The following is a 25,265-nucleotide window of genomic DNA, read 5'->3' on the forward strand; positions in this document are numbered from 1 at the left end:
CTCGCCCCCGCCCGCACACCTGTGCGGTGAGGACTAAGGTGCGGGATCCGCGGGCGCCGGCGGCCGGCGCAGGTAGGTCCCGGGGCTGCCTTCTGCCGCGGCCTGGCCGAGGCCCCTGTGCCCCCGCGGGGTGGCTGAACCGAGGGGCGGCCTGCTTGCCAGACAGGTCTGACGGCCGTCACTTGTCTGGTCAGAACCCGCTTTCCCATCATCCTCTACCCCATGGTCCCTGGGGTTCAGACCCTCATCCACCGGAGGGTGTTGGAATTCTTATTCTGACTTGGGAAGTGCGAGGGGAACCCAGGTGATGTGGCCCGATGAGAGCGGCTGCTGAGCAGGTGTGGACACAGCATAGGAGAGTGGCCAAGCCTGGCCTCTTCTCAAGCAGAGCAGCCCTCCTTTTACTATTTCCTATACTGGAGCATTTGATTTTAAAAAGGATTCTGTGGCTTTTAAAAAAAAAGTTTGAAAACCGCTGGTCTAGCAGTTTTTACCACCAAGGAAACTGAGGCCCAGGGAGAGGAAGTGACTTGTTAAGATCATCCAGCAAATAGTGGGCAGGGACTGGGAGCGATAATTTCACGGGAGCTTCTCAGGGCGGGTAACAGGACCCCGCGTGGTGTCTCTTCTAGAGGAAGAGACTGATTGGGTGTCCGAGTGGCCCTCCCGTGGCCTGCTCTGTGGCTGTGTCAGAGCCAGACCCCCAGTGTCTGGGAAACAGCAGTGGGTCCTGGGGTAAGGCGCAGTTTGAGTGACCCAGAGTGGCTCTCTGTGTCGGGAGGTTCTAGAGCTGGAGAAAAGGGCTGTGCCCAAGAACATAGCCAGGAAGAGCACCCACAGCTCTCTCTGGCCACAGCCTGGAGCAGAGTCCCATGTGAAACAAGATCATGAGAAATACAGCAAGCCTCCAGGTTTGAGACAAACTGGGACTAGAGGGTGAGTCAGAGTCTGGGATGGGGGTGGGGAGAAACCCATTCATTCATTGTTTTCAGTTCTTACTCTTTTCGGGGATCCTCCCTTGTCCCGCATGCTGTGGCAGAGCCGTCTGTGGGGGTCTCATTTTCTGGAAGCCATCCCCACCCCTCACCATGGGTGGGGTTGTTGGATAGAGGGAGGCTGGCCCTCTTTCTTTGGGGGGACTGTTCAATTGCGCCTGAAGCCTGCTTTCTTTCCGAATGCTGCAAGGTAATTAAATAGTTGGTTAATCACTTTTAACGCCAAGCAGCTGCGGCTCCATCTACAGTGTGCTGGAATCTGGGCTAGACCCAGATGAACCCAGCCTCGATCTGGGGACTCCAGCAGGACTCACAGCACTGTGGTTGGTGGTGGTGGGGGCAGGGGGATAGTTGCATGACATCTGGATCCAAGAGGCAGCTGTGGTGGCAGGAGAAGAGAGATGAGGCCCTGTTCCTATGTGGCTCTGCCCCCAGGGTCCCACATCCTCTGTTAAATGAGGGACTTGGGAGGAGGTCCCTCCATCCCCTAGGGCTGGGACGCCTAGCTGCCCAGCCATTGATCAGGCCAGCTTTCTGGAACCAACCACCCAAGGCACCATGGGGCTGTGGTTCCCAGGCCTGCCCTGGCGCCCTGTGGAGTCTGCCCACAGGGATGTGCAGGAGCTGTATTGTAGATGTCTCCTGCCATCAGCTGTCAGGTTATTTTGGTCCAAACTGAAAATACTCCAGGAATTGTGTGTGGAGTACCCCCAGCCTGCAGGGTGGGACTGCAGCAGTCAGGGAGGCCGGTTGTGTCTAAGGGCAGCCTCTGGAGAAGCAAAGAGTTCTCTTTGGTGAGCCTGCCTCTCTAGCTCCCCAGGACCTACGTGAGCTGGGGTGCCTTCCTTTTGGTATCCGGGAAAGAGTGGCCTTGGCTATGGAAGTGGTAAGGGCATCCAGGGACCTGCTGCTGCTAATGGAACTTGGCACTGATACGGGATACCCCCAGCAGCACTGCTGGGACCTCCCCCAGCTTCCCTCCTTCCTCCAGGGGCTTGGCTTCTGGCTAGTTAGGGGCTCTATGTGACAGTTATGTGGCCCCGGGCAGAGAGGTCCCGCCGTCTGTTTGCTGAAGGAGGAAAAACAACACTCGGACTATTGATTCAGCCTCACCTTGGCGCTCCTGGCGCAGCAGCCAGTGTTTGCCCTGGCTGCCTGGGCTCGGATTACGCAAGGCTGGTGGGCGTGGAGCAAGCAAAGGGGCAGCTGGGGGCCTCCAGGCCCAGGCAGGGCAGGGCTTGGCGGCCCCAGCGTTCCCCAGGAAACAGTAAAAACGAGCCTGGGCCCCTGACTTTGCTGATAGGAGCCATCTCAGCCATAGAGGGAGGTGAAGCTTCTGTGATCGCCACCCCACACCCCCTCAGGACATGGCCCATAAAAGTACCATCCCACCTAGGGTCACCCATTCTTTCTTCCTAGGAGCTGTGGGGCTTTGCAAATAACTCCCTATGGCTGAATCTGCTTTGCTGAACTAGGAAACCCTAGTGAGTTGTATAGATGCCATTCATTTAAAAACCTTGAAAAGCCAACATCTTATTCCTATGTAAAATGTACCTAGGTAATTTGGAGAATACAGTGACACAAAGAAGAAAATAACAATTACTTGTAATTCTCACCATCTTGAGAGAACCACTGTTAAGGTTTTATAGCGTGTGTCCTTCCAGATTTTGTTTTGGTTTGTATAAATATACATGTATAAATAGTTTTTAAAAAATAAAATGGGATTATGTGTACATACTGCTTTATAATGCATCTTTTTTACCTTGATCAGTTGAATATTTATTCATTTGTTGTTTCAGATTTTGAGTGACTCAGGGCTTGATAGTCTTCATCCTGCTGCTTCTGTTACACTTTTTTTTTTTTGAGAGGGAGTCTCGTTCTGTTGCACAGACTGGAGTGCAGTGGCGCGATCTTGGCTCACTGCAACCTCCACCTCCTAGACTCAAGCAGTTCTTGTGCCTCAGCCTCCCGAGTCGCTGGGACTGCAAGCACCTGGCTAATGTTTGTATTTTTAGTAGAGACGAGGTTGCACCACATTGGCCAGGCTGGCCTCGAACTCCTGACCTCAGGTGATCCACCCGCCTCAGCCTTCCAAAGTGCTGGATGACAGGAGTGAGCCACCATGCCTGGCCCTTCTGTTACACTTCTTACATTCTTGCATGGAGAAAGGATTGGGTGGGATTGTGAGGGCATCCATCTGTCCATCTATCTGACTGGCCTCGGGTGCTAGATTTCTTCTGGGGAGTACTTATTTTTTTACCTTTCTCCCCCAGATCTCATTTCAGGCCCCAATTGAAACTTGAGGTGGGCAGGGCAGCTTTAGTGTATGGCAGGGGAGGAACTGACCCTCTCCCCCCTTTTCCCTTCTTATTCTTCTCAGAGTCGGCACTCCTCACCCTCCCGAGCCCTGCCCATCTCGTCCCCATGCCCCCACCAGTCAGCCCCGGGCCACAGGCAGTGAGCAGGCACCTGGGAGCCGAGGCCCTGTGACCAGGCCAAGGAGACGGGCGCTCCAGGATCCCAGCCACCTGTCCCCTCCATGGAGCTGAGGTCCTGGTTGCTATGGGTGGTAGCAGCAACAGGAACCTTGGTCCTGCTAGCAGCTGATGCTCAGGGCCAGAAGGTCTTCACCAACACGTGGGCTGTGCGTATCCCTGGAGGCCCAGCGGTGGCCAACAGCGTGGCACGGAAGCATGGGTTCCTCAACCTGGGCCAGGTAGGTGTTCTTACCTGGACTGCTGGCCTAGGCACAGGACATTGCCAGGGGGTGGGACCAGAGAAGACAGGGATTCTGGTACCAGGGAGCAGGAACTGTTGGCCTTGTTTGCTCAGGGGCATCTGGGTAGCTGGCATGTTCTGGGTGGCCAGGAGCAAAGCACAGGTGGTTCAGGCGAGCAGCATATCCCAGTGAGAGTGAGTCCTCACGGTCCCTGCATGTTGCTGAGTCCTGGACAGGGAGCAGATGCCCCGCACCCCTGACTATGGCGAGCCTCTGGTGAAGCCATTGTCCACCCCCGTCCCCCGCCTCCCTGGGGACTGACAGATGGAAAGCCCAGCTCAGTCTCCCTGCTTTATTGCAGATCTTCGGGGACTATTACCACTTCTGGCATCGAGGAGTGACGAAGCGGTCCCTGTCGCCTCACCGCCCGCGGCACAGCCGGCTGCAGCGGGAGCCTCAAGTGAGAGTGGCCCCAGCCCCCTCCTGCTGCTACCCTCCCCCTCCTGCTCTCAGGAGTCCCTCTAGCCTCCTGCTCCACCCACACCATCTCTCCTCCACTCCCCTGCAGGTACAGTGGCTGGAACAGCAGGTGGCAAAGCGACGGACTAAACGGGATTTGTACCAGGAGCCCACAGACCCCAAGTTTCCTCAGCAGTGGTACCTGGTATGCGGCCTTCTCGGCTGCTGGGACCTCCTCCCCAGATGCACCATCCACCCACCATGAGCTCTTGGACAGAGGAGGCTGACTTCGAGGCCTCCTCTGATTCTTTTCCTTTCCTCCTGCGGGGCAGTCTCTTCCAGGCCCATCCTAATAAGCAAGCCTGGGGGTGGCCCTCCCAGAGTCCTCTACATTCCCATGGAGTCCAAACAGCCAGTGGCAGCCTTTCAGGAGCAGGGATGGGTAGAGGAGGAGGTTTTAGGGTGGCAAGGGGATTCTTCAAGTTGCCCCTAGCCTCACAAAACTAATCATCTCTCATAAGTGATGGGGTGGGTGTCTCCGCAGTCTGGTGTCACTCAGCGGGACCTGAATGTGAAGGAGGCCTGGGCGCAGGGCTACACAGGGCACGGCATTGTGGTCTCCATTCTGGACGATGGCATCGAGAAGAACCACCCGGACTTGGCAGGCAATTATGTGAGGAAGTGGGGGAGGGAGGCCGTGATCTGTGGTGAGGTATGTCTAGGGGCTGTCCTGTTCTATCAGTGAGGGCAGCCTTCTTCTGATGGTGGCCAAATCCTTCTTAGGATCCTGGGGCCAGTTTTGATGTCAATGACCAGGACCCTGACCCCCAGCCTCGTTACACACAGATGAATGACAACAGGTAAGAAGTGGCAGGCTCCTGGCCTCTGCCTCCCTTCTCCTTTATTCTACTGAGGAACAGGGCTGAGCCTGGGTGAGATGTGCCCTGCCTAAAAGGGTGAGGCTTTTTCCACAGTCCTGGCCCACCGGGGGCTCTGAGGGAGGGCTTGGTCAGAGTGGAGATGGCCACAGGCCCAGTGGAGTGTGGGAGACAGGGGCTGGGCACTCAGGGGATGATGGGTGTCAGATGTGCAGATCCCTCGTGCTCCTCAGGCCACATCTGCTGGGCCCTGTTCACCCTATTCGTCCTACTCATGCTATGCACTTGGCCATGGCAGGCATGGCACACGGTGTGCGGGGGAAGTGGCTGCGGTGGCCAACAATGGTGTCTGTGGTGTAGGTGTGGCCTACAACGCCCGCATTGGAGGTAAGTGTGGGCCTGGGCCACCCTGTCTTCGGGAGGGCCCTTCAGTGGGATTTTTCCCTGCCCGCTTCCCGTCTGGCTAATGCCTGCCACTTTCCCACTGTGGATCCTTTGATCACATGGCTGTTCTATGGAGGGTTCTCAAAGGGTCAAAGATGGAAAGAGTTGGACCCCTGTGGAGTGAGGGTTTCCTAGCAGGAGTCTCCTGAAATCCTCACGACCCATTGTGAGTCCTCATGTGGCAGATCCTTGATCACCAGGCTCCTTTGGGAACCGGAGACTCTTTCTGGTTCAGAAGGTGTGGTTGGGGGCAGGAGGTGTTCTCTTTTCCCTTCGCTGGGTCTTGTCTTTGAAAGGCAGAGGCAAACGGGTAGTTGGGGGTTTCCCAGCGTCAGCCTCCACCCTCCCCTGCTCATCCCCTGGGGTGCAGGGCTGGGTGTGCTCCTTGGGGTGGGAGCCCCGACAGCTGGACCCACGCAGCATCCATCTTCATGCCCCCTCTTCATGGCCAGGGGTGCGCATGCTGGATGGCGAGGTGACAGATGCAGTGGAGGCACGCTCGCTGGGCCTGAACCCCAACCACATCCACATCTACAGTGCTAGCTGGGGCCCCGAGGATGATGGCAAGACAGTGGATGGGCCAGCCCGCCTTGCTGAGGAGGCCTTCTTCCGTGGGGTTAGCCAGGTGAGGTGGGGATCGGTCCAGCCCATGGGGGTAGGCTGGGTGTTTTTTTTGGTTTATTTATTCTCATGTTTAACTTTACACAAAGCATCTTTATTGAAACATTAAGGGACAAAAGAAAAGTAAAGTGCATATACCACTTGCACTTGGCTAATTAAAAAACAAATTTTTTTTAGAGATGAGGTCTTGCTATGTTACCCAGGCTGGTCTTGAACTCCTGGCCTCAAGCAATCCTCCCGCCTTGGTCTTCTGGTCTGATTTTTTTGTGTGTCTAGATAGACATATTTGGATACACACTTGATCCACCAGGGATCTCACAGGGGACAGGAGGTTCCCAGAGAATGAGGCCCCAGCCTTCCCAGTTCTCCAGCAGTGTCCTCCTGCCAACCCTCCCTCAAGTCCCAATCTTGAATGACCCCAGCCCACTCTGTCCACAGGGCCGAGGGGGGCTGGGCTCCATCTTTGTCTGGGCCTCGGGGAACGGGGGCCGGGAACATGACAGCTGCAACTGCGACGGCTACACCAACAGTATCTACACGCTGTCCATCAGCAGCGCTACACAGTTTGGCAACGTGCCCTGGTACAGTGAGGCCTGCTCATCCACACTGGCCACGACCTACAGCAGTGGCAACCAGAATGAGAAGCAGATCGTGAGTCTTACCTGGGCTTGGGGGCTGGGGAAATGGGGCTGCTGGCTGGCTTTGCCCAGCACCCTCTTTTGGAGGCTGTCTGCCTCCACCCCCATGTGGCTGGGTGATGGTGGCTCAGGCATCATGGAACGTGAACTCTGGGGCTCTCTGAGTTCTTGGAGGCGGTGGAGCCATCTCTGAAGCCTTTGAAAAGCCTAGTGTCTCCCTAAAAACATATGTTGTTCTTATTCATCTCCAACTGCTAGTTGAACCCCCTTATTCCTTTGGAAAATGAGGCCCAGGAGGGGCTCATCGTTAGCCTGTCCACAGCAAGTTAGCAGGGCAGCAGCTGGGACCCAGGGGTCTTGGCCCTGGCTTCTCATACCATCTGTGGTGCCCAGGGCCTGTATGCAGAGGGAGGGTAGGCAGGTGACTCCTCTAGCCCCCTCCACCCATCATAGGCCCCAATATGATTATCTTCCTGGCAGGTGACGACTGACTTGCGGCAGAAGTGCACGGAGTCTCACACGGGCACCTCAGCCTCTGCCCCCTTAGCAGCTGGCATCATTGCTCTCACCCTGGAGGCCAAGTAAGTGGGTGGGGGCCAGGGGCAACCCTGTCCCTACCAGCACTCTCTGTAGGGCAGCCCTTAGTCTCCAGCTGCTCCCAAAAAAGACTGATCCCTGACCTCTCCCTTCCTTCTTTGCAGTAAGAACCTCACGTGGCGGGACATGCAGCACCTGGTGGTACAGACCTCGAAGCCAGCCCACCTCAACGCCAATGACTGGGCCACCAATGGTGTGGGCCGGAAAGGTGAGGACAGGCTGGCCCGGCAGGCTGGATGTGGAGTTAGGTGGAAGGCACTCTGTGCCTCACAGCTGACCTCACCTTCCGTTTCCACAGTGAGCCACTCGTATGGCTACGGGCTTTTGGATGCAGGCGCCATGGTGGCCCTGGCCCAGAATTGGACCACAGTGGGCCCCCAGCGGAAGTGCATCATCGACATCCTCATGGAGCCCAAGTGAGGGCTGGACCCAGGCTGGGAGGGGGCCAGTGGGACCAGAGTTGCAGGGGGTGCCTGCTGGTCCCTCTGGGCCAGGCTGACCATCATGATGCTCTCCTGCACAGAGACATCGGGAAACGGCTCGAGGTGCGGAAGACCGTGACTGCGTGCCTGGGCGAGCCCAACCACATCACTCGGCTGGAGCACGCTCAGGCGCGGCTCACCCTGTCCTATAATCGCCGTGGCGACCTGGCCATCCACCTGGTCAGCCCCATGGGCACCCGCTCCACCCTGCTGGCAGCCAGGTGCTTGCTCTGTCCCTGCCCGCCCTGCCCATCGCCTCCTCTCACAGCCCACGTGCTTGCCTTTGCTCGCTCACACGGCCCAGGGGGCACTGAGTGCTACTCAGTGGGGCACTCTTGGCATTTTGGGAGGGACAGTTTTGTCCTGTGGGACTGTCCCGTGTTGCAGGAATCCCTGGCTTGCACCTATTTAATGTCAGTAGTGTGCCCCACCTTGTGCAGTGCCTGGGTATCTTTCTAGAATCCCCCGGTTGAGCATGTCTGGCTCGCTGGGAAACAAGCCAGCAGGCACTTCTGGCCCCATGGGGTTGGTCTGCGTGGGGGAAGGGTGTGTGCCCCATGTGCTGTGGGTTAGATGTCCCTAGCTTGGGGTCCCCCAGAGGCCTCAGGGCTGTATGCACTCCCCTCCCCAGGCCACATGACTACTCCGCAGATGGGTTTAATGACTGGGCCTTCATGACAACTCATTCCTGGGATGAGGATCCCTCTGGCGAGTGGGTCCTAGAGATTGAAAACACCAGCGAAGCCAACAACTATGGTACTGGGGGCACTTGAGGGGTAGGGGTACGAGGTGGAGGGCTGGCAGGATCTAGGGCACTGGGCGTGGTGCCAGCACTGTCCAACTCTTGCCTCCTCACCGCTCTGCAACAGGGACACTGACAAAGTTCACCCTCGTACTCTATGGCACTGCCCCTGAGGGGCTGCCCATACCTCCAGAAAGCAGTGGCTGCAAGACCCTCACGTCCAGTCAGGCCTGTGTGGGTAAGCAGTGGATGCTGTTGGGCTTTGGGGACCAGAGTCTGGGGGGATGGCGGGTGCCTGTCCTGAAGCCCAGCTCTAAGAGAAAAAAGTCTCAAGAGACCTAGGGCCCCTGGGGCTCTTGGGATGACCACAGTCCTGGGGCTGGGGGATCTTGGGGATGTGGTGACTTGGCTTGGGGCTGCTATGGTCCTGGGGCTACAGTCTGTTTAGCTGACACACACTTGCCCTCTCTCCCATGCCGGCAGTGTGCGAGGAAGGCTTCTCCCTGCACCAGAAGAGCTGTGTCCAGCACTGCCCTCCAGGCTTCGCCCCCCAAGTCCTCGATACACACTATAGCACCGAGAATGATGTGGAGACCATCCGGGCCAGCGTCTGCGCCCCCTGCCACGCCTCATGTGCCACATGCCAGGGGCCGGCCCCGACAGACTGCCTCAGCTGCCCCAGCCATGCCTCCTTGGACCCTGTGGAGCAGACTTGCTCCCGGCAAAGCCAGAGCAGCCGAGAGTCCCCACCACAGCAGCAGCCACCCCGGCTGCCCCCAGAGATGGAGGCGGGGCCGCGGCTGCGGGCAGGGCTGCTGCCCTCACACCTGCCTGAGGTGGTGGCCGGCCTCAGCTGCGCCTTCATCGTGCTGGTCTTCGTCACTGTCTTCCTGGTCCTGCAGCTGCGCTCTGGCTTTAGCTTCCGGGGGGTGAAGGTGTATACCATGGACCGTGGCCTCATCTCCTACAAGGGGCTGCCCCCTGAAGCCTGGCAGGAGGAGTGCCCATCTGACTCAGAAGAGGATGAGGGCCGGGGCGAGAGGACCGCCTTTATCAAAGACCAGAGCGCCCTCTGATGAGCCCACTGCCCACCCCCTCAAGCCAATCCCCTCCTTGGGCACTTTTTAATTCACCAAAGTATTTTTTTATCTTGGGACTGGGTTTGGACCCCAGCTGGGAGGCAAGAGGGGTGGAGACTACTTCCCTTCCTACCCTCGGGCCCATCTGGCCACCTGAGGTGGGCCCAGGACCAGCTGGGGTGCGGGGAGGGCCATACCCCACCCTCAGCACCCCCTCCATGTGGAGAAAGGAGTGAAACCTTTAGGGCAGCTTGCCCAGGCCCAGGCCCCGGCCCCAGCCAGAGTTCCTGCGGAGTGAAGAGGGGCAGCCTTTGCTTGTTGGGATTCCTGACCCAGGCCGCAGCTCTTGCCCTTCCCTGTCCCTCTAAAGCAATAATGGTCCCATCCAGGCAGTCGGGGGCTGGCCTAGGAGGTATCTGAGGGAGGAGGCCACCTCTCCAAGGGCTTCTGCACCCTCCACCTTGTCCCCCAGCTCTGGTGAGTCTTGGCGGCAGCAGCCATCATACAAAGGGACCAAGGCAAGGCAGGTGCCTCCAGGTGTGCAAGTGGCATGTTGGCCTGTGGCCTGTGTCCCATGACCCACCCCTGTGCTCCGTGCCTCCACCACCACTGGCCACCAGGCTGGCGCAGCCAAGGCTGAAATTCTGGCTGAAGCCTGTGCTGGTGTCCTGACCATCCTCCCCTCTTTTGCACCTGCCTCTTCTGTCAGGGCCCAAGTCCCTGTTTTCTGAGCCCGGGCTGCCTGGGCTGTTGGCACTCACAGACCTGGAGCCCCTGGGTGGGTGGTGGGGAGGGGCAGTGGCCCAGCCAGCCTCTCTGGCCTCCCACCCAATGCTGCTTTCCCCTGTGGGGATCTCAGGGGCTGTTTGAGGATATATTTTCACTTTGTGATTATTTCACTTTAGATGCTGATGATTTGTTTTTGTATTTTTAATGGGGGTAGCAGCTGGACTACCCACCTTCTCACACCCACCGTCCGCCCTGCTCCTTCCTGGCTGCCCTGGCCCTGAGGTGTGGGGGCTGCAGCATGTTGCTGAGGAGTGAGGAATAGTTGAGCCCCAAGTCCTGAAGAGGCAGGCCAGCCAGGCGGGCTCAAGGAAAGGGGGTCCCAGTGGGAGGGGCAGGCTGACATCTGTGTTTCAAGTGGGGCTCACCATGCCAGGGGCTCATAGGTCACTGGCTCTCCAAGTGCCAGGGGTAGGCAGGTGGTGGCACTTAGCCCCCTCCAACACTGTGCCCTGGTGGAGAAAGCACTGACCTGTCATGCCCCCCTCAAACCTCCTCTTCTGACGTGCCTTTTGCACCCCTCCCATTAGGACAATCAGTCCCCTCCCATCTGGGAGCCCCCTTTTCTTTCTCTCCCCTAGCCATTCCTGGTACCCAGCCACCTGCCCAGGGGTGCCCCCTCCTCTCCCATCCCCCTACCCATGTGGCCAGCCCGGCTGGTTTTGTAAGATACTGGGTTGGTGCACAGTGATTTTTTTCTTGTAATTTAAACAGGCCCAGCATTGTTGGTTCTATTTAATGGACACGAGATAATGTTAGAGGTTTTAAAGTGATTAAACGTGCAGACTATGCAAACCAGGCCCAGTCTCCAGTGTGGTACCATTGCTCCTGCATCGCAGCTGAGGATGGGGGCCAGTTAGACACACACAGTGGCCTGCCTGCCTGGATGTGGGCCCCAGTCAGAAGGCCAAAGTCCTCCAAGGGGCGGGAGGATGTGCCAGCCCCTAGTGGAAGGAGACTGTGGCTGGAGGCCAGCCCCCTGGGATGGGGCTGGTGACCCCTGGTCCTCAGGAGCTGAGCACTTCACTCCCAAAGTCCTGGTTTCCAGCAGTGTGAAGAACTGGGCCTATTGTGTCTTCCTTGGCTGAAGTGACCTGGCCGCTGCGGGCTATAGGGCTGAGGCCTAAGGTGGGGGCCGGACTGAAGCGAGATGACTTGCTGTGAGGAGCCTGAGTCCCAAATGGAAAACTCCACACATCTCCACTCCCCAACCCCTGCCCCTTGATTGCTCCAGGTCTCCCTTGGGACAGGAAGCCCCTGCCTTGGGGGTAGGAGGATGGGGACAGAGCCACTAGGACCTGTCCCTGAGAAGCAGCCTCTGTTCGGGATATTTACTTGGAAATTTTATTCAAATGGAAGCTGGCGCCTGAGCCTCTCCTTAGGGAATTCCGTGAGGTGGGGAGGGCTGGGACCACTCTTCCTCTTCTGCGGTGCCCCTGGCCTGGTGCTAGGGCTGCGCACCTCCCCTCAGTTCCCCCGGGACACCCTGGGCTTCCCTGGGCCCAGCATCTGCCTGGGGCCTCACCCTGCGCCCCCCCTCCTGACCCCCACCTTGCACCCCTTCCCGGTGTTCCCGGGGCGCTGTCGGGCCCTGGGGGCTGCGGGGCGCAGGCGGCTCTCGGCTGGGCCATTCTTTGCCGGCCCCCTCCTCCCTTCCGTTTCCGTGGCCGTGCGGCCGGCTGGAGGCTGCGGCCCAGCTCGGAGCAGGGGGGCTGGCAGGCGTCGGGGCTGTCGGGCCGGTCCCGCCCGCCCCTTCCCCTCCACAGGCCCGCCCCGGGGCCTGGGCCAACTGAAACCGCGGGAGGAGGAAGCGCGGAATCAGGAACTGGCCGGGGTCGGCACCGGGCCTGAGTCGGTCCGAGGCCGCCCCAGGAGCAGCTGCCCGCGCGGGTAACTCTAGCCCCGGGGCCTGGAGGAGCGGTAGGAGCAGAGTGCGCGGCAGGCAGGGGCAGAGCAGGCGTTCCGAGGGCCGGAGACCCACCCAGGTGGGGGTAAGGGCCGCGGAAGGGCGGGGATGGCCGCAGGAGCAGGGCTCAGGCCGTGGCAGCCTGAGGCTTCAACTGGGGCAGCCTTGGCCTGTCGAGGACCTGGGCAAGGGTGTCCTTGTAAGGGGCGGTGGGTGGAAGGGCCTGGGGAGAGAGGCTCCAGGTTGGCTCCTGTTCCCGAACGGGGGAGGCAACCCTGACACTAAGGAAGCAATGAGGGCCAGTCCCCAGGCCAGGCTGCTGCTAGGTACCCATGGCTGCCTGTGAGAGAGGCAGGACCCCACCTCCTCCCTGTCTGTAGCCCATCCTGACCCTATAATCTCCAGTCTCCTCTTCCCATGCCTCCATCTCCAGCTGCTGCCTTGCCCCCAGGGATGGCCCCCTTTCTGTCCCCAGGACAGCACTATGGGCTTCTCTTCGGAGCTGTGCACCCCCCAGGGCCACGGGGTCCTGCAGCAGATGCAGGAGGCCGAGCTTCGTCTACTGGAGGGCATGAGAAAGTGGATGGCCCAACGGGTCAAGAGTGACAGGGAGTATGCAGGACTGCTTCACCACATGTCCGTGCAGGACAGTGGGGGCCAGAACCGGGGCATCAGCCCCAACAGCCCCATCAGCCAGGTGGGTCTCCATGGGACTCTTGTGGGTGCTGGCTGTAACTGCCTTCTCCTTCCTCTCCCGGGGCCCTCTGGGGCAGTGGTTGGAGATTTGGCAGGCCCAGCCTTGGGAGCCATTGTCCCCTCCTCCCTACCTCCCCATCTGTGCTGTATAGTCCTGGGTGGAGATCACCAGCCAAACTGAGGGCCTGAGCCGGTTGCTGCGGCAGCACGCAGAGGATCTGAACTCAGGGCCCCTAAGCAAGTTGAGCCTGCTCATCCGGGAACGGCAGCAGCTTCGCAAGACCTACAGCGAGCAGTGGCAGCAGCTGCAGCAGGAGCTCACCAAGGTGAGCGGGCAGCAATGGGGCTTCAGTCATTTCTATCTAAATTTTGAGCCTCCAAGGGGTTGTTTTGCATAAGAGGCACTGGATTCACTGGGGAAGTGGAAGTCCCTGACCGCAGGCCTGGCTTGCTCTAACCTTGATGCAGCTTCCTCTCTTCCTCCCCTACGTTGGGCTGGCTGGCTTGCAGCAAGGCCTCTCTGTGCTTTTTCTGTGCCTGGGCAAAGTGCTGGGAATGTAAGGATGAGTGACCGGTCATTTGCCTGGGAGAAGCTCAGAATCGGTACTCGCCTCCGCACTGTGCCATCTGACTCTGGGTTCTGAGAGTCAGGGAGAGGAATGAGGGTCAGTCTGTTTGCCTTCCACTTAGGCAGGCTCCTCTCAGGGCCCCAGAGACTGGGCAGCAGCATGGCCTCCTGAAGGTCAAGGACTTGGGCCGTGAAGTCAGCCTGCCTAGGTTTGAATCCCACCAAGCTCCTCGGTCTAGAGGCTGTGTGATTTGGAGCTGGCTATTTATCTGGGAGCTAGTGCCCCCATTCAGTGTGCTGGTCACCCTCCCTGCACCACACCCCTTCCTCAAGTGCAGAGCCCAGCCTAGCCATGGACCCACAGCGGCCCCTGGTGGCCACCCTGGCCCCATTCCTCTCCCCAAAAGATCATCTAATTCAAGGGTGGGCCCATTTTTATAAAGTTTTGCTGGAACACAGCTATGCCCCTTTGTTTTCATATTGTCTGTGACTACAATGACAGAGTTGAGTAATTGTGACGGAGACTATATGGCCTACAAGCCTAAAATATTTATTTACTATCTGGCTCTTTAAGAAAAAGACTGATCTAGTCGAGGAATTTAGCTCAGTTACAGATGGGGAAACTGAGGTTGGGCCCTTGCCCAATATATCCCAGCACATAAACAGGAGAACGGGGACGAGAACACTGATCTCGGGCTGTCATCTATTCCTACTGCCAAGAACATAATTTGCAGGACCCAGTGCAAAATGAAATTGTGGGGGTCTTTGTTAAAAGATTGTTAAGAATTTCAAGGTGGGGCCGGGCGCGGTGGCTCAAGCCTGTAATCCTAGCACTTTGGGAGGCCGAGACGGGCGGATCACGAGGTCAGGAGATCGAGACCATCCTGGCTAACACGGTGAAACCCTGTCTCTACTAAAAATACAAAAAAAAACTAGCCGGGCGAGGTGGCGGGCGCCTGTAGTCCCAGCTACTCCGGAGGCTGAGGCAGGAGAATGGCGTGAACCCGGGAGGCGGAGCTTGCAGTGAGCTGAGATCTGGCCACTGCACTCCAGCCTGGGCGACAGAGCGAGACTCCGTCTCAAAAAAAAAAAAAAAAAAAGAATTTCAAGGTGGTAATAATGGAGCATGAAACCAAGCACAGGGCCCTTTTACATGTAGAGCCCCGTGTGACTGCATAGGCCGCACACACCTGCAACTGGCCCTGCCTGCCATCAGGCTACCATTCTCAGTCCAAGGAGGGACCGTTGTAGCCTGTAGTTTACCTCTTTGCCTCCCCAAGGAGCCTGTCTTTAACAGGCCCTCTGATCTTTGACTCTCACACTAGCAGCCAGCTTTCCCAGAAGTCTCCAGGTGCTCCTTGCCTGACGACAGGACCTTTCCAGGGCTTCACCCCAGGCAAGAATCTTCCACAGTTGGGGACCTGCTGCCCCATGCTGGCTTCTCCTCTCTCCCTAGACTCACAGCCAGGACATTGAGAAGCTGAAGAGCCAGTACCGAGCCCTGGCACGGGACAGTGCCCAAGCCAAGCGCAAGTACCAGGAGGCCAGCAAAGGTTCGTGGCTTCCCTTGCTGGCAGGGAGGGAATCCGAAGCCAGTGGTGACCTGTCCTTGGGTACCCAGAGAGTGGGGGCTGCCTGGGCCTCCATGAAGTCATCTATACCCCTTGCCCCCCATCTGGCAGACAAGGACCGTGACAAGGCCAAGGACAAGTATGTGCGCAGCCTGTGGAAGCTCTTTGCTCACCACAACCGCTATGTGCTGGGCGTGCGGGCTGCACAGCTACACCACCAGCACCACCACCAGCTCCTGCTGCCCGGCCTGCTGCGGTCACTGCAGGACCTGCATGAGGAGATGGCTTGCATCCTGTAAGCCTGCAGCCCCGTCCCCTGGCCCCCACCCTTGAGCAGCCCTAAGCCCAGCCATCAGGCCCAGAGGCAGGACCCAGAAAATCCATTGCTGGGAAAGTGCTGGCCATGTAACCACAAGAGAATGGGACCTGGGCCAAGGACTGGAAACAGGCAACTTACCTCCAAATTACACTGTTCCAGGGTCCCATTATTCCAGGGTTTTATTACATTCATTGAGCACTGTGCCGGGCTCTGGATTATAGCAGAGAACAATGGTAGACAAAAACATCTATCCTCAGGGATCTTTCGTGTTGGTGGAGTGAGGATGTGAGGAGCACTAAGAGCCATGGAGAAAAATAAAGTAAGAGAAGTGGATTGGGACCTGAGAGCACGGAGGCAAGGGAGGAGGTGACAGTTGTCCACAGAGTGGTCTGGAAAAGCCTCTTGAGAGGTGACATTCAAAGAGGCCCCTGAAAGGGGCACAGGAGTGAATCCTGGGGCTATTTGGAGAAAGACCATTCCAGAAAAGAGGACAGCTAGTACACAGGCCCTGAGGTAGAAGAGTACCAGGGACTAATAGCCAGGAACCAGTGGTGCCTCTGAGAGTGAGGGAGGGGGAGAGTCATACACGAGGCTAGAGGAGTCAGGCGTCAAGGGCTACTGGGTGATGGAGGGTTCAGCAGGGCCATGGTGAGGACTTTGGCTCTGGGCGAACAAGAATGGCATGATCTGACCTCTTGTTTTTTTGTTTCATTTTGTTTTAATTTTTTTTTTGAGTCAGGTCTCTCTCTGTTGCCCAGGCTGGAGTGCAGTGGCATGATCTCGGCTTACTGCAACCTCCTCCTCCCCCTCCCAGGTTCAAGCGATTCCCCTGCCTCAGCCTCCCAAGTAGCTGGAACTATGGGCATGCACCACCACACCCAGCTAATTTTTGTATTTTTAGTAGAGATGGGGTTTCACCATGTTACCCAGGCTGGTCTCTAACTTCTGGGTTCAAAGTGATCTGCCTGCCTCTGTCTCCCAAAGTGCTGGGATTACAGGCATGAGCCACCATGCCCAGCCCTGACCTCTGTTTTAATAAGGCCTCTCTGGCTGCTGTGCTGCGAATAGACTTCAGAGGACAAGGACAGAAGCTGGGAGGCCAGAGAGCAGGCTCTTGCAGTAATCCATATCCAAACTTTTGGCCACTAGGACGGGGAGGTAGCAATGGAGGTGAGAAGTGGTTATTCAAATATCCTGGGGCTAATTTGAAGGTGGAGCCGGTGGGATTTCCCTATGGATTGGAAGTGGAGCGTGAAATAGAGGAGTCGGGGTAACTCTGTGGGTTTGGCCTGGAGCAGCTGGAAGATGGAGTGGCTGTTAACTTATGTAGGGAAGGCTGTAGGAGGAAGAGGTTTAGGATACTAGGGTAGCCGTTCGTTCGTTCATTCATTCATTCATTTAGAGATGTAGTCTCACTCTTTCGCCAGGCTGGCGTGCAGTGGCGCAATCTTGGCTCACTGCAACCTCCACCCCCCGGGCTCAAGCGATTCTCCTGCCTCAGCCTCCCGAGTAGCTGGGATTACAGGCGCATGCCACCACGTTCAGCTAATATTTGTATTTTTAGTAGAGATGGGGTTTCACCATGTTGGCCAGGCTGGTCTCGATCTCTTGACCTCATGATCTACCCACCTCAGCCTCCCAAAGTGCTGGGATTACAGGCATGAGCCACTGTGCCTGGCCTCAATTTTCAACTGGAGAGGTTGGGGTGTCTTAGAGCTAGCCAATGGGACATTTTGAGTAGCTGAGTGAGTACATGAGGTTGGGGCCCAGGGTAGGTGCCTGGGCTGGGAGATATGGATGGGGGTGGGCAGCATGTTGATGGCTTATTTGGTAGTGGGTATGCAGAGCTAACTAACCAGGCCAGGGATGACTGTAGCTCATGTTTACTGAGCACTCCCTGTACAGCAGACACTCTGCACACAGGATCCCAATTAGATCCCTTCTTTTGAGATGGTGTCTCACTCTGTCACCCAGGCTGGAGTGCGGTGGTGCGATCTTGGCTCACTGCAACCCCCACCTCCCGGGTTTAAACAGTTCTCCTGCCTCAGCCTCCCAAGTAGCCAAGTAGCTGGGACTACAGGCATGTGCCACCATGCCTGGCTAATTTTTGTATTTGTTTTTTTCAGTAGAGACGGGGTTTCACCATGTTAGCCAGGCTGGTCTCAAACTCCTGACCTCAGGCAATCCACCCGCCTCGACCTCCCAGTGTTGGTATTACAGGCATGAGCCACTGTGCCCAGCCCACTGGATCCTTATTACAACTGCCAGTGTCCCTCTTATACATATCAGGAAATAGAAAATTAGGGAGCAATTAAATAATTTGCCTAGAGTGGCATGGCTAGCACCAAGTTAGGCGGGGATCAACCCCAGCCCTGACTCCAAACCCAGAGTCCTAGGCCTGAACTGCCCAGCCTTGCCCAGCCTGAGGCCTCCCTGACTGGGGATCCCATCTGGGGGGCAGGAAGGAGATCCTGCAGGAATACCTGGAGATTAGCAGCCTGGTGCAGGATGAGGTGGTGGCCATTCACCGGGAGATGGCTGCAGCTGCTGCCCGCATCCAGCCTGAGGCTGAGTACCAAGGCTTCCTTCGACAGTATGGGTAAGTCCCGTTCTTGCTCCTGCCGGGCCCAGGGCTGCCGGCCTGTCCACTGATGGGGCGCTGTCCCCCACAGGTCTGCACCTGACGTCCCACCCTGTGTCACATTCGATGAGTCACTGCTTGAGGAGGGTGAACCATTGGAGCCTGGGGAGCTCCAGCTGAACGAGCTGACTGTGGAGAGCGTGCAGCACACGTGGGTGGTGGCTTCGCACCTGGGCCGTGGCAGGGCTCCCAGCAGATCATGGGTGTTTATGTAGGCAGGGCTAGGTCGTGGACACTGCCCACACAGAGCTGTCACCAGGTGGCTGGGCTTGCTTGGCTCTACAGGGATGCACTGGACGTGGGTTGAGGGGGCAGGAGGGCTTGGCTCTAATGCTGCCCTTCTCTTGGGTGCAGGCTGACCTCAGTGACAGATGAGCTGGCTGTGGCCACCGAGATGGTGTTCAGGCGGCAGGAGATGGTTACACAGCTGCAACAGGAGCTCCAGAATGAAGAGGAGAACACCCACCCCCGGGGGCGGTGAGTAGGCCCCTGCCTGCAGCAGCCTCTTGGGCCTCCCTCCCTCCTACCTACCCTACCTGCTGCTGGCTACCCGCCACAGACTGAGCCCTTTGTCACCCACCCTCCCACCCGCCCCTGCCTGCAGGGTGCAGCTGCTGGGCAAGAGGCAGGCGCTGCAGGAAGCACTGCAGGGGCTGCAGGTAGCACGGTGCAACCAGGCCAAGCTGCAGGCCCAGCAGGAGTTGCTACAGACCAAGCTGGAGCAGCTGGGCCCCGGCGAGCCCCCGCCCGTGCTGCTCCTGCAGGATGACCGCCACTCCACATCGTCCTCGGTGAGCTGCCCAGCCCGCGCCACTGCCCCGCCACCGGCCTGCCCACCTGGGGCTGTGCTCCTCATTTTCGCCCTCCCCCTCCCTAAGCCTGGCCACCCGCTGACGTCTGTCCCTGGCCTCAGGAGCAGGAGCGAGAGGGGGGAAGGACGCCCACACTGGAGATCCTTAAGAGCCACATCTCAGGAATCTTCCGCCCCAAGTTCTCGGTGAGTGATGCCCAGCCTGGACCCCCTTATTGTTGTGTTTCAAGTTTAGTCACTGGGATGTCCTAGAGAGGAGGCTCTGTCCAGGCTGCTTTTATTGGGAAGTTCCTCTCTTCCCTGGGATTCCAGGCTGCACATGTCCCCAGACCCTGCCACCTCTGTGACCCCTCCCTCTCCATTGCCCCTGTGTGCTAAAGGGACCAGCAACCTTGACTATTCCATGGCTCTCCCTGTGCCAGGAGTGGTTGGGGGCCTGTGGCCTGGAGGAGGAGGCACCAGCTTGGTTTGGGGTCTTCCTGCCTGGGCTTCCCTTCCCAGCTCTGCCCAGCATGAGCCTGGGCCAGTCCACTGCCCACTCCAGGGGCCTGTGGATGGCTCTGCATGCCACTCTGTGGTTGTGAGGGCTGAGGGCATATAGAGGGGAGAGAGAGACCCCTGGCTGCCCCCATGGCCTCTTCAACAAGCTGGTTGAGTGACTCCTCCTCGATCCTCCCTTGCCCAGCTCCCTCCACCGCTGCAGCTTGTTCCGGAGGTGCAGAAGCCCCTGCATGAGCAGCTGTGGTACCACGGGGCCATCCCAAGGGCAGAGGTGGCTGAGCTGCTGGTGCACTCGGGGGACTTCCTGGTGCGGGAGAGCCAGGGCAAGCAGGAGTACGTGCTGTCAGTGCTGTGGGATGGTCTGCCCCGGCACTTCATCATCCAGTCCTTGGATGTGAGTGGGGCTGGGATCTGAGCCTTCCAGGCCTCACTCGTCCCCGCCCTTCCCTTCTCCAAGGGGAATGACCTTTCAGGGTAGGGGGTAGCTGTCAGGTGTTGAATGCCTCCCTAGCAGGGCTGGCGGGAAGGGGCCACAGAGACCACCCAGTCCCTGCAACAAAATAGAGGCTTAAGTGTGAGTCCTTCCTGGTGGGGCAGCAGGATGTCATGCGCTATCAGATGGCATCTTTTCTGGAGGTCTCTCTGCCCCTGGTCCTGGGCAGGCCATTTCTCCCCTGCTGCTCTCCCTTTCCCCTCCCAGGGCTCAGGCCCCCTCAGAATGGAGGCTGTTGACCCTGGGTCCCCTGCCCTGCAGAACCTGTACCGACTGGAAGGGGAAGGCTTTCCCAGCATTCCCTTGCTCATCGACCACCTACTGAGCACCCAGCAGCCCCTCACCAAGAAGAGCGGTGTCCTCCTGCACAGGGCTGTGCCCAAGGTGAGCCTGCACCCAGCCCGGCCCATGCCACCTGTGGCAGGGCTTGGGGAGTGTGGGTCAGGCCCACCCAGCGTCTGAGCAGAAAGGGCTTTCCAGGCCTTCCATGTACATACAAGGTGCAGAGTGAGTGACCCTCGGGGCCAGCCTTGCTCTAGGTTTGGAATGTTAGGGCCACTCCTACACCATGGGCTGTACATACCAAGCTGGTGCTTACCTGGTCAGGGTACCTGCCTGGACCCTGTATCATTTCACTGTGCTCCTGTGTGGTCCCACCCCTGGTCACATATGGAGGCGTCAAGAAATGGTGGACATAGCCCTTCTAAGGGCCCAGCACCCCTTTTCTTCAGACTTATGATCCCCTAACTCCTCTCTTCCCCAGGACAAGTGGGTGCTGAACCATGAGGACCTGGTTTTGGGCGAGCAGATTGGACGGGTGAGTGCACCTCTGCTGGTCTCCTTGTTGCTGGCGGCTTCTCGCGAGTCACGCCTGGGCCCCCTGTGCTACCACCCAGAGACCTCCATGCCCCATCTGATTCCCCACTTGTACCCCAACTCCCTACCCAGCCCCCACCACACACCGTCCTCCAGGAAACGGGATAGTACCTACCCTGAAAACTCCCAGCAGACAGCTCTGCCAGCACCCTGACCTCATTACCCCCACCCAGGCCGCCCCCCTCGAGCTCTTGTATGCACACAGGGAGACACTCTGTTACTGTAAACCATAAGATACCTATTTAGGGAAGAAATCACTTTCCTAAAAATCAGAATGCTTTTCAAACCCAAGGGAGAGTGATTTTTGCATTTCCATGTCACTTCTGTCAGGGAGGGTGGCACGTTGGAGGCAACTTTCCCTGCCTGCCCCGTGTGCTCTCTAGGTTCCCCAGCGAGGGACAAACTCCCAGAGAGCCTGTGTGAGGTGTCCGAGCACGGGGGCTGAGTAAAGAATGGGTGGGGAGCAGAGAAGAGAATTGTGGGACTGGGAAGGCCGTGGTAGGAGCCCAAGACCGTTTCAGGGGAACTTTGGCGAAGTATTCAGCGGACGCCTGCGAGCCGACAACACCCTGGTGGCAGTGAAGTCTTGTCGAGAGACGCTCCCACCTGACCTCAAGTCCAAGTTTCTACAGGAAGCGAGGTGGGTGATAAACTAATGATCTCCACGGGTCCCGCATACACAGAGGTTACACTGCATGGCACAGTGTAAAGTGCTTGACCTCTGTGGTGGCGTTTAATCCTCGAGGTCCCCCCATTGCGGGTAGTACCCCCTTATAGTGCTGAGGGGTAGAGGCTGCCCCAGATCACACGTCCGGGTCTGCCGGCCTTGGAGGCCAAGCTCTTCTCCCATCATCCCTGAGGGGCCCTGGGGAGATGGGCCTGGCCACATGGAGTCTGAGCAGCAGTGCCCTCCAGGATCCTGAAGCAGTACAGCCACCCCAACATCGTGCGTCTCATTGGTGTCTGCACCCAGAAGCAGCCCATCTACATCGTCATGGAGCTCGTGCAGGGTGAGCGTGGGGTGCTGAACTCCAGGTAGGGCACGCAGCCTGGCCAGGTGGCACCCCTACTGCAGGAGGCTCAGCATGGGTCCTCCCCACCTGCAGGGGGCGACTTCCTGACCTTCCTCCGCACGGAGGGGGCCCGCCTGCGGGTGAAGACTCTGCTGCAGATGGTGGGGGATGCAGCTGCTGGCATGGAGTATCTGGAGAGCAAGTGCTGCATACATCGGTGAGTGGGTGGTGGCCACGGGCCCTGCCAACACCTCCGACCAGAGTCAAGAAGTACCTATACCTCTAGGGCCCCTGCCGGACTATCAGGCATCAGCTCCAGAGGGGGAGTGGGCCTCTCCGGTAGACAGGGGTGCCCGGAGCTGGGAGCAGCTTTTGTCCTTGGCTTTTCCAGAGTGTTCAGCCAGGGCTGGGCAGGCAACTGTTGGCCAAATGAGCCCCTGGCCTGTCTCACCCAGGGACCTGGCTGCTCGGAACTGCCTTGTGACAGAGAAGAATGTCCTGAAGATCAGTGACTTTGGGATGTCCCGAGAGGAAGCTGATGGGGTCTACGCGGCCTCAGGGGGCCTCAGACAAGTCCCTGTGAAGTGGACCGCACCTGAGGCCCTTAACTACGGTACCTAGTCCCTGTCCACCCTGGACTGCATGGCCAGAGGCAAGGCCTGGGTCCTGCTTCCTGCCTCGCTCTGGTCCCAGGGAGGGTCTGCTCATGCTGCCTGGCCTCCTCTGCAGGCCGCTACTCCTCCGAGAGCGACGTGTGGAGCTTTGGCATCTTGCTCTGGGAGACCTTCAGCCTGGGGGCCTCCCCCTATCCCAACCTTAGCAATCAGCAGACACGGGAGTTCGTGGAGAAGGGTAAGCACCCTGTGATGACAGCAGCCTCAGGCTGCACCCTCTTCCAGATGCTGCAGCCAGACTCTTCAAAATCCCTTAATGCCAACCTTCCCACCAGGCAGAATAAGAATAACCTGGCCAGTGGCTCATGCCTGTCATCCCAGCACTTTGGGAGGCTGAGCTGGGTGGATCACTTGATCCCAGGAGTTCGAGATCAGCCTGGACAACACAGTGAAACTCCATCTGTACCAAAAATACAAAAATAGGCTGGGCGCGGTGGCTCACACCTGTAATCCCAGCACTTTGGGAGGCCTGACCAACATGGTGAAACCCCGTCTCTACTAAAAATACAAAATTTAGCCAGGTATGGTGGCACGTGCCTATAATCCCAGCTATTTGGGAGGCTGAGATGGGAGAATTGCTTGAACCCAGGAGGCAGACGCTGCAGTGAGCTGAGATCGTGCCACTGCACTCCAGCCTGGGCGACAAGAGCAAAACTCCATCTCAAAAAAAAACAAAAAACACAAAAAGTAGCTGGGTGTGGTGACATGTGCCTGTAGTCCCTGCTACTCGGGAGGCTGAGGCGGGAGGATCACTGGAGCATGGGAGGCAGAGGTTGCAGTGAGCTGAGATCATGCCACTGCACTCCAACCTGGGTGACAGAGAGAGACTTTGACTCAAAAAAGAAAAAAACTCGGGCGCAGTGGCTCACGCCTGTAATTTCAACACTTTGAGAGGCTGAGGAGTGTGGATCATTTGAGTCTAGGAGTTTGAGACTAGCGTGGCCAACATGGCAAAACCCTGTCTCTACTAAAACTACAAAAAATTAGCCAGGTGTGGTGGCACAAGCCTGTGACTCAAAAAAAAAAAAAAAAAAAGGAGCTTTGCTTTGAGGAGAGTCCTTTGAGCTTCTCCAAGTATGTTGGATTCCCTTCCACACCTTTGCTACCAAATGGAGGCATTTCCATTAGAAGAAGAAGCATTTCACTTCTGCTTCAAACATTCCCAGAATGAACTCACTATGCCCTGAGGCAGCAAAATCTATCTTTAGCCAACTCTTATCACTTTTAGATTTTGATCTAAAATCTGCTTTCTTCTAGCTACATTTAGATCTTAGGTTGGCCTCCTCAGGAGCCCTAACAGCACAGAGTAAAATAATGCCATTTACATCATGAACATTAGCAAGGAAAGTCTTATTCCTTCCAAAGGAAGGGATGGAATATTTCTGATACTGGTGCCTTGGATGGGCAACTGTTTATCTTGAACCCGAATCCCTGCTAGTCAGGGCAGCTCCCTTGGCTTTGTATCCCCTCTAGGAGCAATTTTCCACTTTATTGTTTTCCTGACTGCTCTAGGCCCAGCTTGGGTACACAACATCCTCTGCCTCATTTGACCTGACATGGGGTTTTCATCGTGGTCCCCTCAGAAATACAGGTTGTTGTGACTCACCTTGGGGTATAAATACTGACGGTCAAGAGCCTGGAAGCCTAGATTTTTCAAGAAGCAGCAGCATTACCTCTCATTCCCCTACCACACACACAGTTTGGCAGTGCCATATTCCCCAGACTGACCCACAAGCCACTTGGGCTGCTCCCTCTTTAAGTGCTGTTGATTTGGTTTAAGCCCATTAGTGATCATTTGCCCATCACTGCTGGCAAATCCTAAAGCTGGTGGATTGCTGAGGAGGAGGGGAACACAAGTGTGTGCACATGTGTGTTTCAGTGGTGGACGGTATCACTTGCACCCGTGAATGGCAGCTCCACTTCTGTATTTTATGTTCCCAATTTCCGTCTAAACTGTAATTTCTTTTGATCTCGTATCAGTTATATACATATTTATTCCACACCCTGCAAATTTATGAGGTCATTTTAGTTGCTTAAAATACAACATTATCACAAGCTTTCTTATCTATTATTTAATTAACACAGTTATATAGCAGAACACTGGCCATTGCACAGTGTCAGCTCCTGCTGCCCTAGAAAGACTTCATAACCAAGTATTAAAGGCATTTTTCCATCTTTTCTACCTGCTGTGGAAAGGGAGCAAGTTTTCATGCAGCTCTCCAACTTTTAAACAGTAACTTTTTGGTTAAATAAAATAGTGTTTCTAAATAAACACTCAGCAATTTTGTTTTCTAAATTGAAGAAAGAGATAGAAAAGGGGACTAGAATGTATTGCATCTCAGTGATGTGCTAGACATTCTATTTACATAAGTAGTAAAATGTTCAAGAAGAGTTTTGTCTAGTAAAAATAAAGGAATATTTTTATTTCCCAATGTTAAGAAAATGAAATACATTATTAAACCTCAGTTGTACTTAAAATCAATTTATACCATAATTTCTCAGGGTTGGTTTTGGTGAACACTAGTACTTTTAAAAACTTTTTATTTTGGCTGGGTTCGGTGGCTCACGCCTGTAATTCCAGCACTTTGGGAGGCCGAGATGAGAGGATCACGAGGTCAGGAGATCGAGACCATCCTGGTTAACACGGTGAAACCCCATCTCTACTAAAAATACAAAAAAAAAAATAGCCAGGTGTGGTGGCGGGCGCCTGTAGTCCCAGCTACTTGGGAGGCTGAGGCGGGAGAATGGCCTGAACC

General features: G+C 56.8%; 2 protein-coding genes across 6 annotated transcripts in view; both read left to right on the top strand.

Moving 5' to 3' along the window:
• Positions 1 to 11,239, top strand: part of FURIN (furin (paired basic amino acid cleaving enzyme)) — a 15,181-nt gene extending 3,942 nt beyond the window's left edge. The window contains exons 1-16 of one of the 2 annotated variants that reach the window (XM_011948265.1): positions 716 to 936; positions 3,376 to 3,711; positions 4,076 to 4,174; positions 4,283 to 4,378; positions 4,718 to 4,846; positions 4,957 to 5,033; positions 5,350 to 5,438; positions 5,948 to 6,120; positions 6,555 to 6,767; positions 7,235 to 7,335; positions 7,456 to 7,559; positions 7,650 to 7,767; positions 7,875 to 8,054; positions 8,465 to 8,589; positions 8,703 to 8,813; positions 9,059 to 11,239. In XM_011948265.1, coding sequence (XP_011803655.1) covers positions 3,535 to 3,711; positions 4,076 to 4,174; positions 4,283 to 4,378; positions 4,718 to 4,846; positions 4,957 to 5,033; positions 5,350 to 5,438; positions 5,948 to 6,120; positions 6,555 to 6,767; positions 7,235 to 7,335; positions 7,456 to 7,559; positions 7,650 to 7,767; positions 7,875 to 8,054; positions 8,465 to 8,589; positions 8,703 to 8,813; positions 9,059 to 9,651 — 2,385 coding nt within the window. In that variant the 5' untranslated portion in view covers positions 716 to 936; positions 3,376 to 3,534 and the 3' untranslated portion in view covers positions 9,652 to 11,239. Of the gene's footprint in view, positions 1 to 715; positions 937 to 3,375; positions 3,712 to 4,075; positions 4,175 to 4,282; positions 4,379 to 4,717; positions 4,847 to 4,956; positions 5,034 to 5,349; positions 5,439 to 5,947; positions 6,121 to 6,554; positions 6,768 to 7,234; positions 7,336 to 7,455; positions 7,560 to 7,649; positions 7,768 to 7,874; positions 8,055 to 8,464; positions 8,590 to 8,702; positions 8,814 to 9,058 lie in introns of those variants that run through there. The other variant, XM_011948264.1, reaches the window with a different exon arrangement.
• A 958-nt stretch (positions 11,240 to 12,197) lies between these two features.
• Positions 12,198 to 25,265, top strand: part of FES (FES proto-oncogene, tyrosine kinase) — a 17,309-nt gene continuing 4,241 nt past the window's right edge. The window contains exons 1-18 of one of the 4 annotated variants that reach the window (XM_011948267.1): positions 12,198 to 12,330; positions 12,822 to 13,043; positions 13,195 to 13,368; positions 15,067 to 15,163; positions 15,293 to 15,476; positions 17,962 to 18,099; positions 18,173 to 18,292; positions 18,496 to 18,618; positions 18,746 to 18,932; positions 19,055 to 19,138; positions 19,638 to 19,847; positions 20,208 to 20,330; positions 20,710 to 20,763; positions 21,344 to 21,462; positions 21,738 to 21,832; positions 21,929 to 22,052; positions 22,291 to 22,448; positions 22,565 to 22,687. In XM_011948267.1, coding sequence (XP_011803657.1) covers positions 12,831 to 13,043; positions 13,195 to 13,368; positions 15,067 to 15,163; positions 15,293 to 15,476; positions 17,962 to 18,099; positions 18,173 to 18,292; positions 18,496 to 18,618; positions 18,746 to 18,932; positions 19,055 to 19,138; positions 19,638 to 19,847; positions 20,208 to 20,330; positions 20,710 to 20,763; positions 21,344 to 21,462; positions 21,738 to 21,832; positions 21,929 to 22,052; positions 22,291 to 22,448; positions 22,565 to 22,687 — 2,326 coding nt within the window. In that variant the 5' untranslated portion in view covers positions 12,198 to 12,330; positions 12,822 to 12,830. Of the gene's footprint in view, positions 12,426 to 12,821; positions 13,044 to 13,194; positions 13,369 to 15,066; positions 15,164 to 15,292; positions 15,477 to 17,961; positions 18,100 to 18,172; positions 18,293 to 18,495; positions 18,619 to 18,745; positions 18,933 to 19,054; positions 19,139 to 19,637; positions 19,848 to 20,153; positions 20,331 to 20,709; positions 20,764 to 21,343; positions 21,463 to 21,737; positions 21,833 to 21,928; positions 22,053 to 22,290; positions 22,449 to 22,564; positions 22,688 to 25,265 lie in introns of all 4 variants that reach the window. The other 3 variants (XM_011948268.1, XM_011948266.1, XM_011948269.1) reach the window with 3 other exon arrangements.

This window comes from Colobus angolensis, unplaced genomic scaffold, assembly GCF_000951035.1.
Source record: "Colobus angolensis palliatus isolate OR3802 unplaced genomic scaffold, Cang.pa_1.0 Scaffold278, whole genome shotgun sequence".
In the NCBI taxonomy this organism is placed as follows: Eukaryota; Metazoa; Chordata; class Mammalia; order Primates; family Cercopithecidae; genus Colobus; species Colobus angolensis.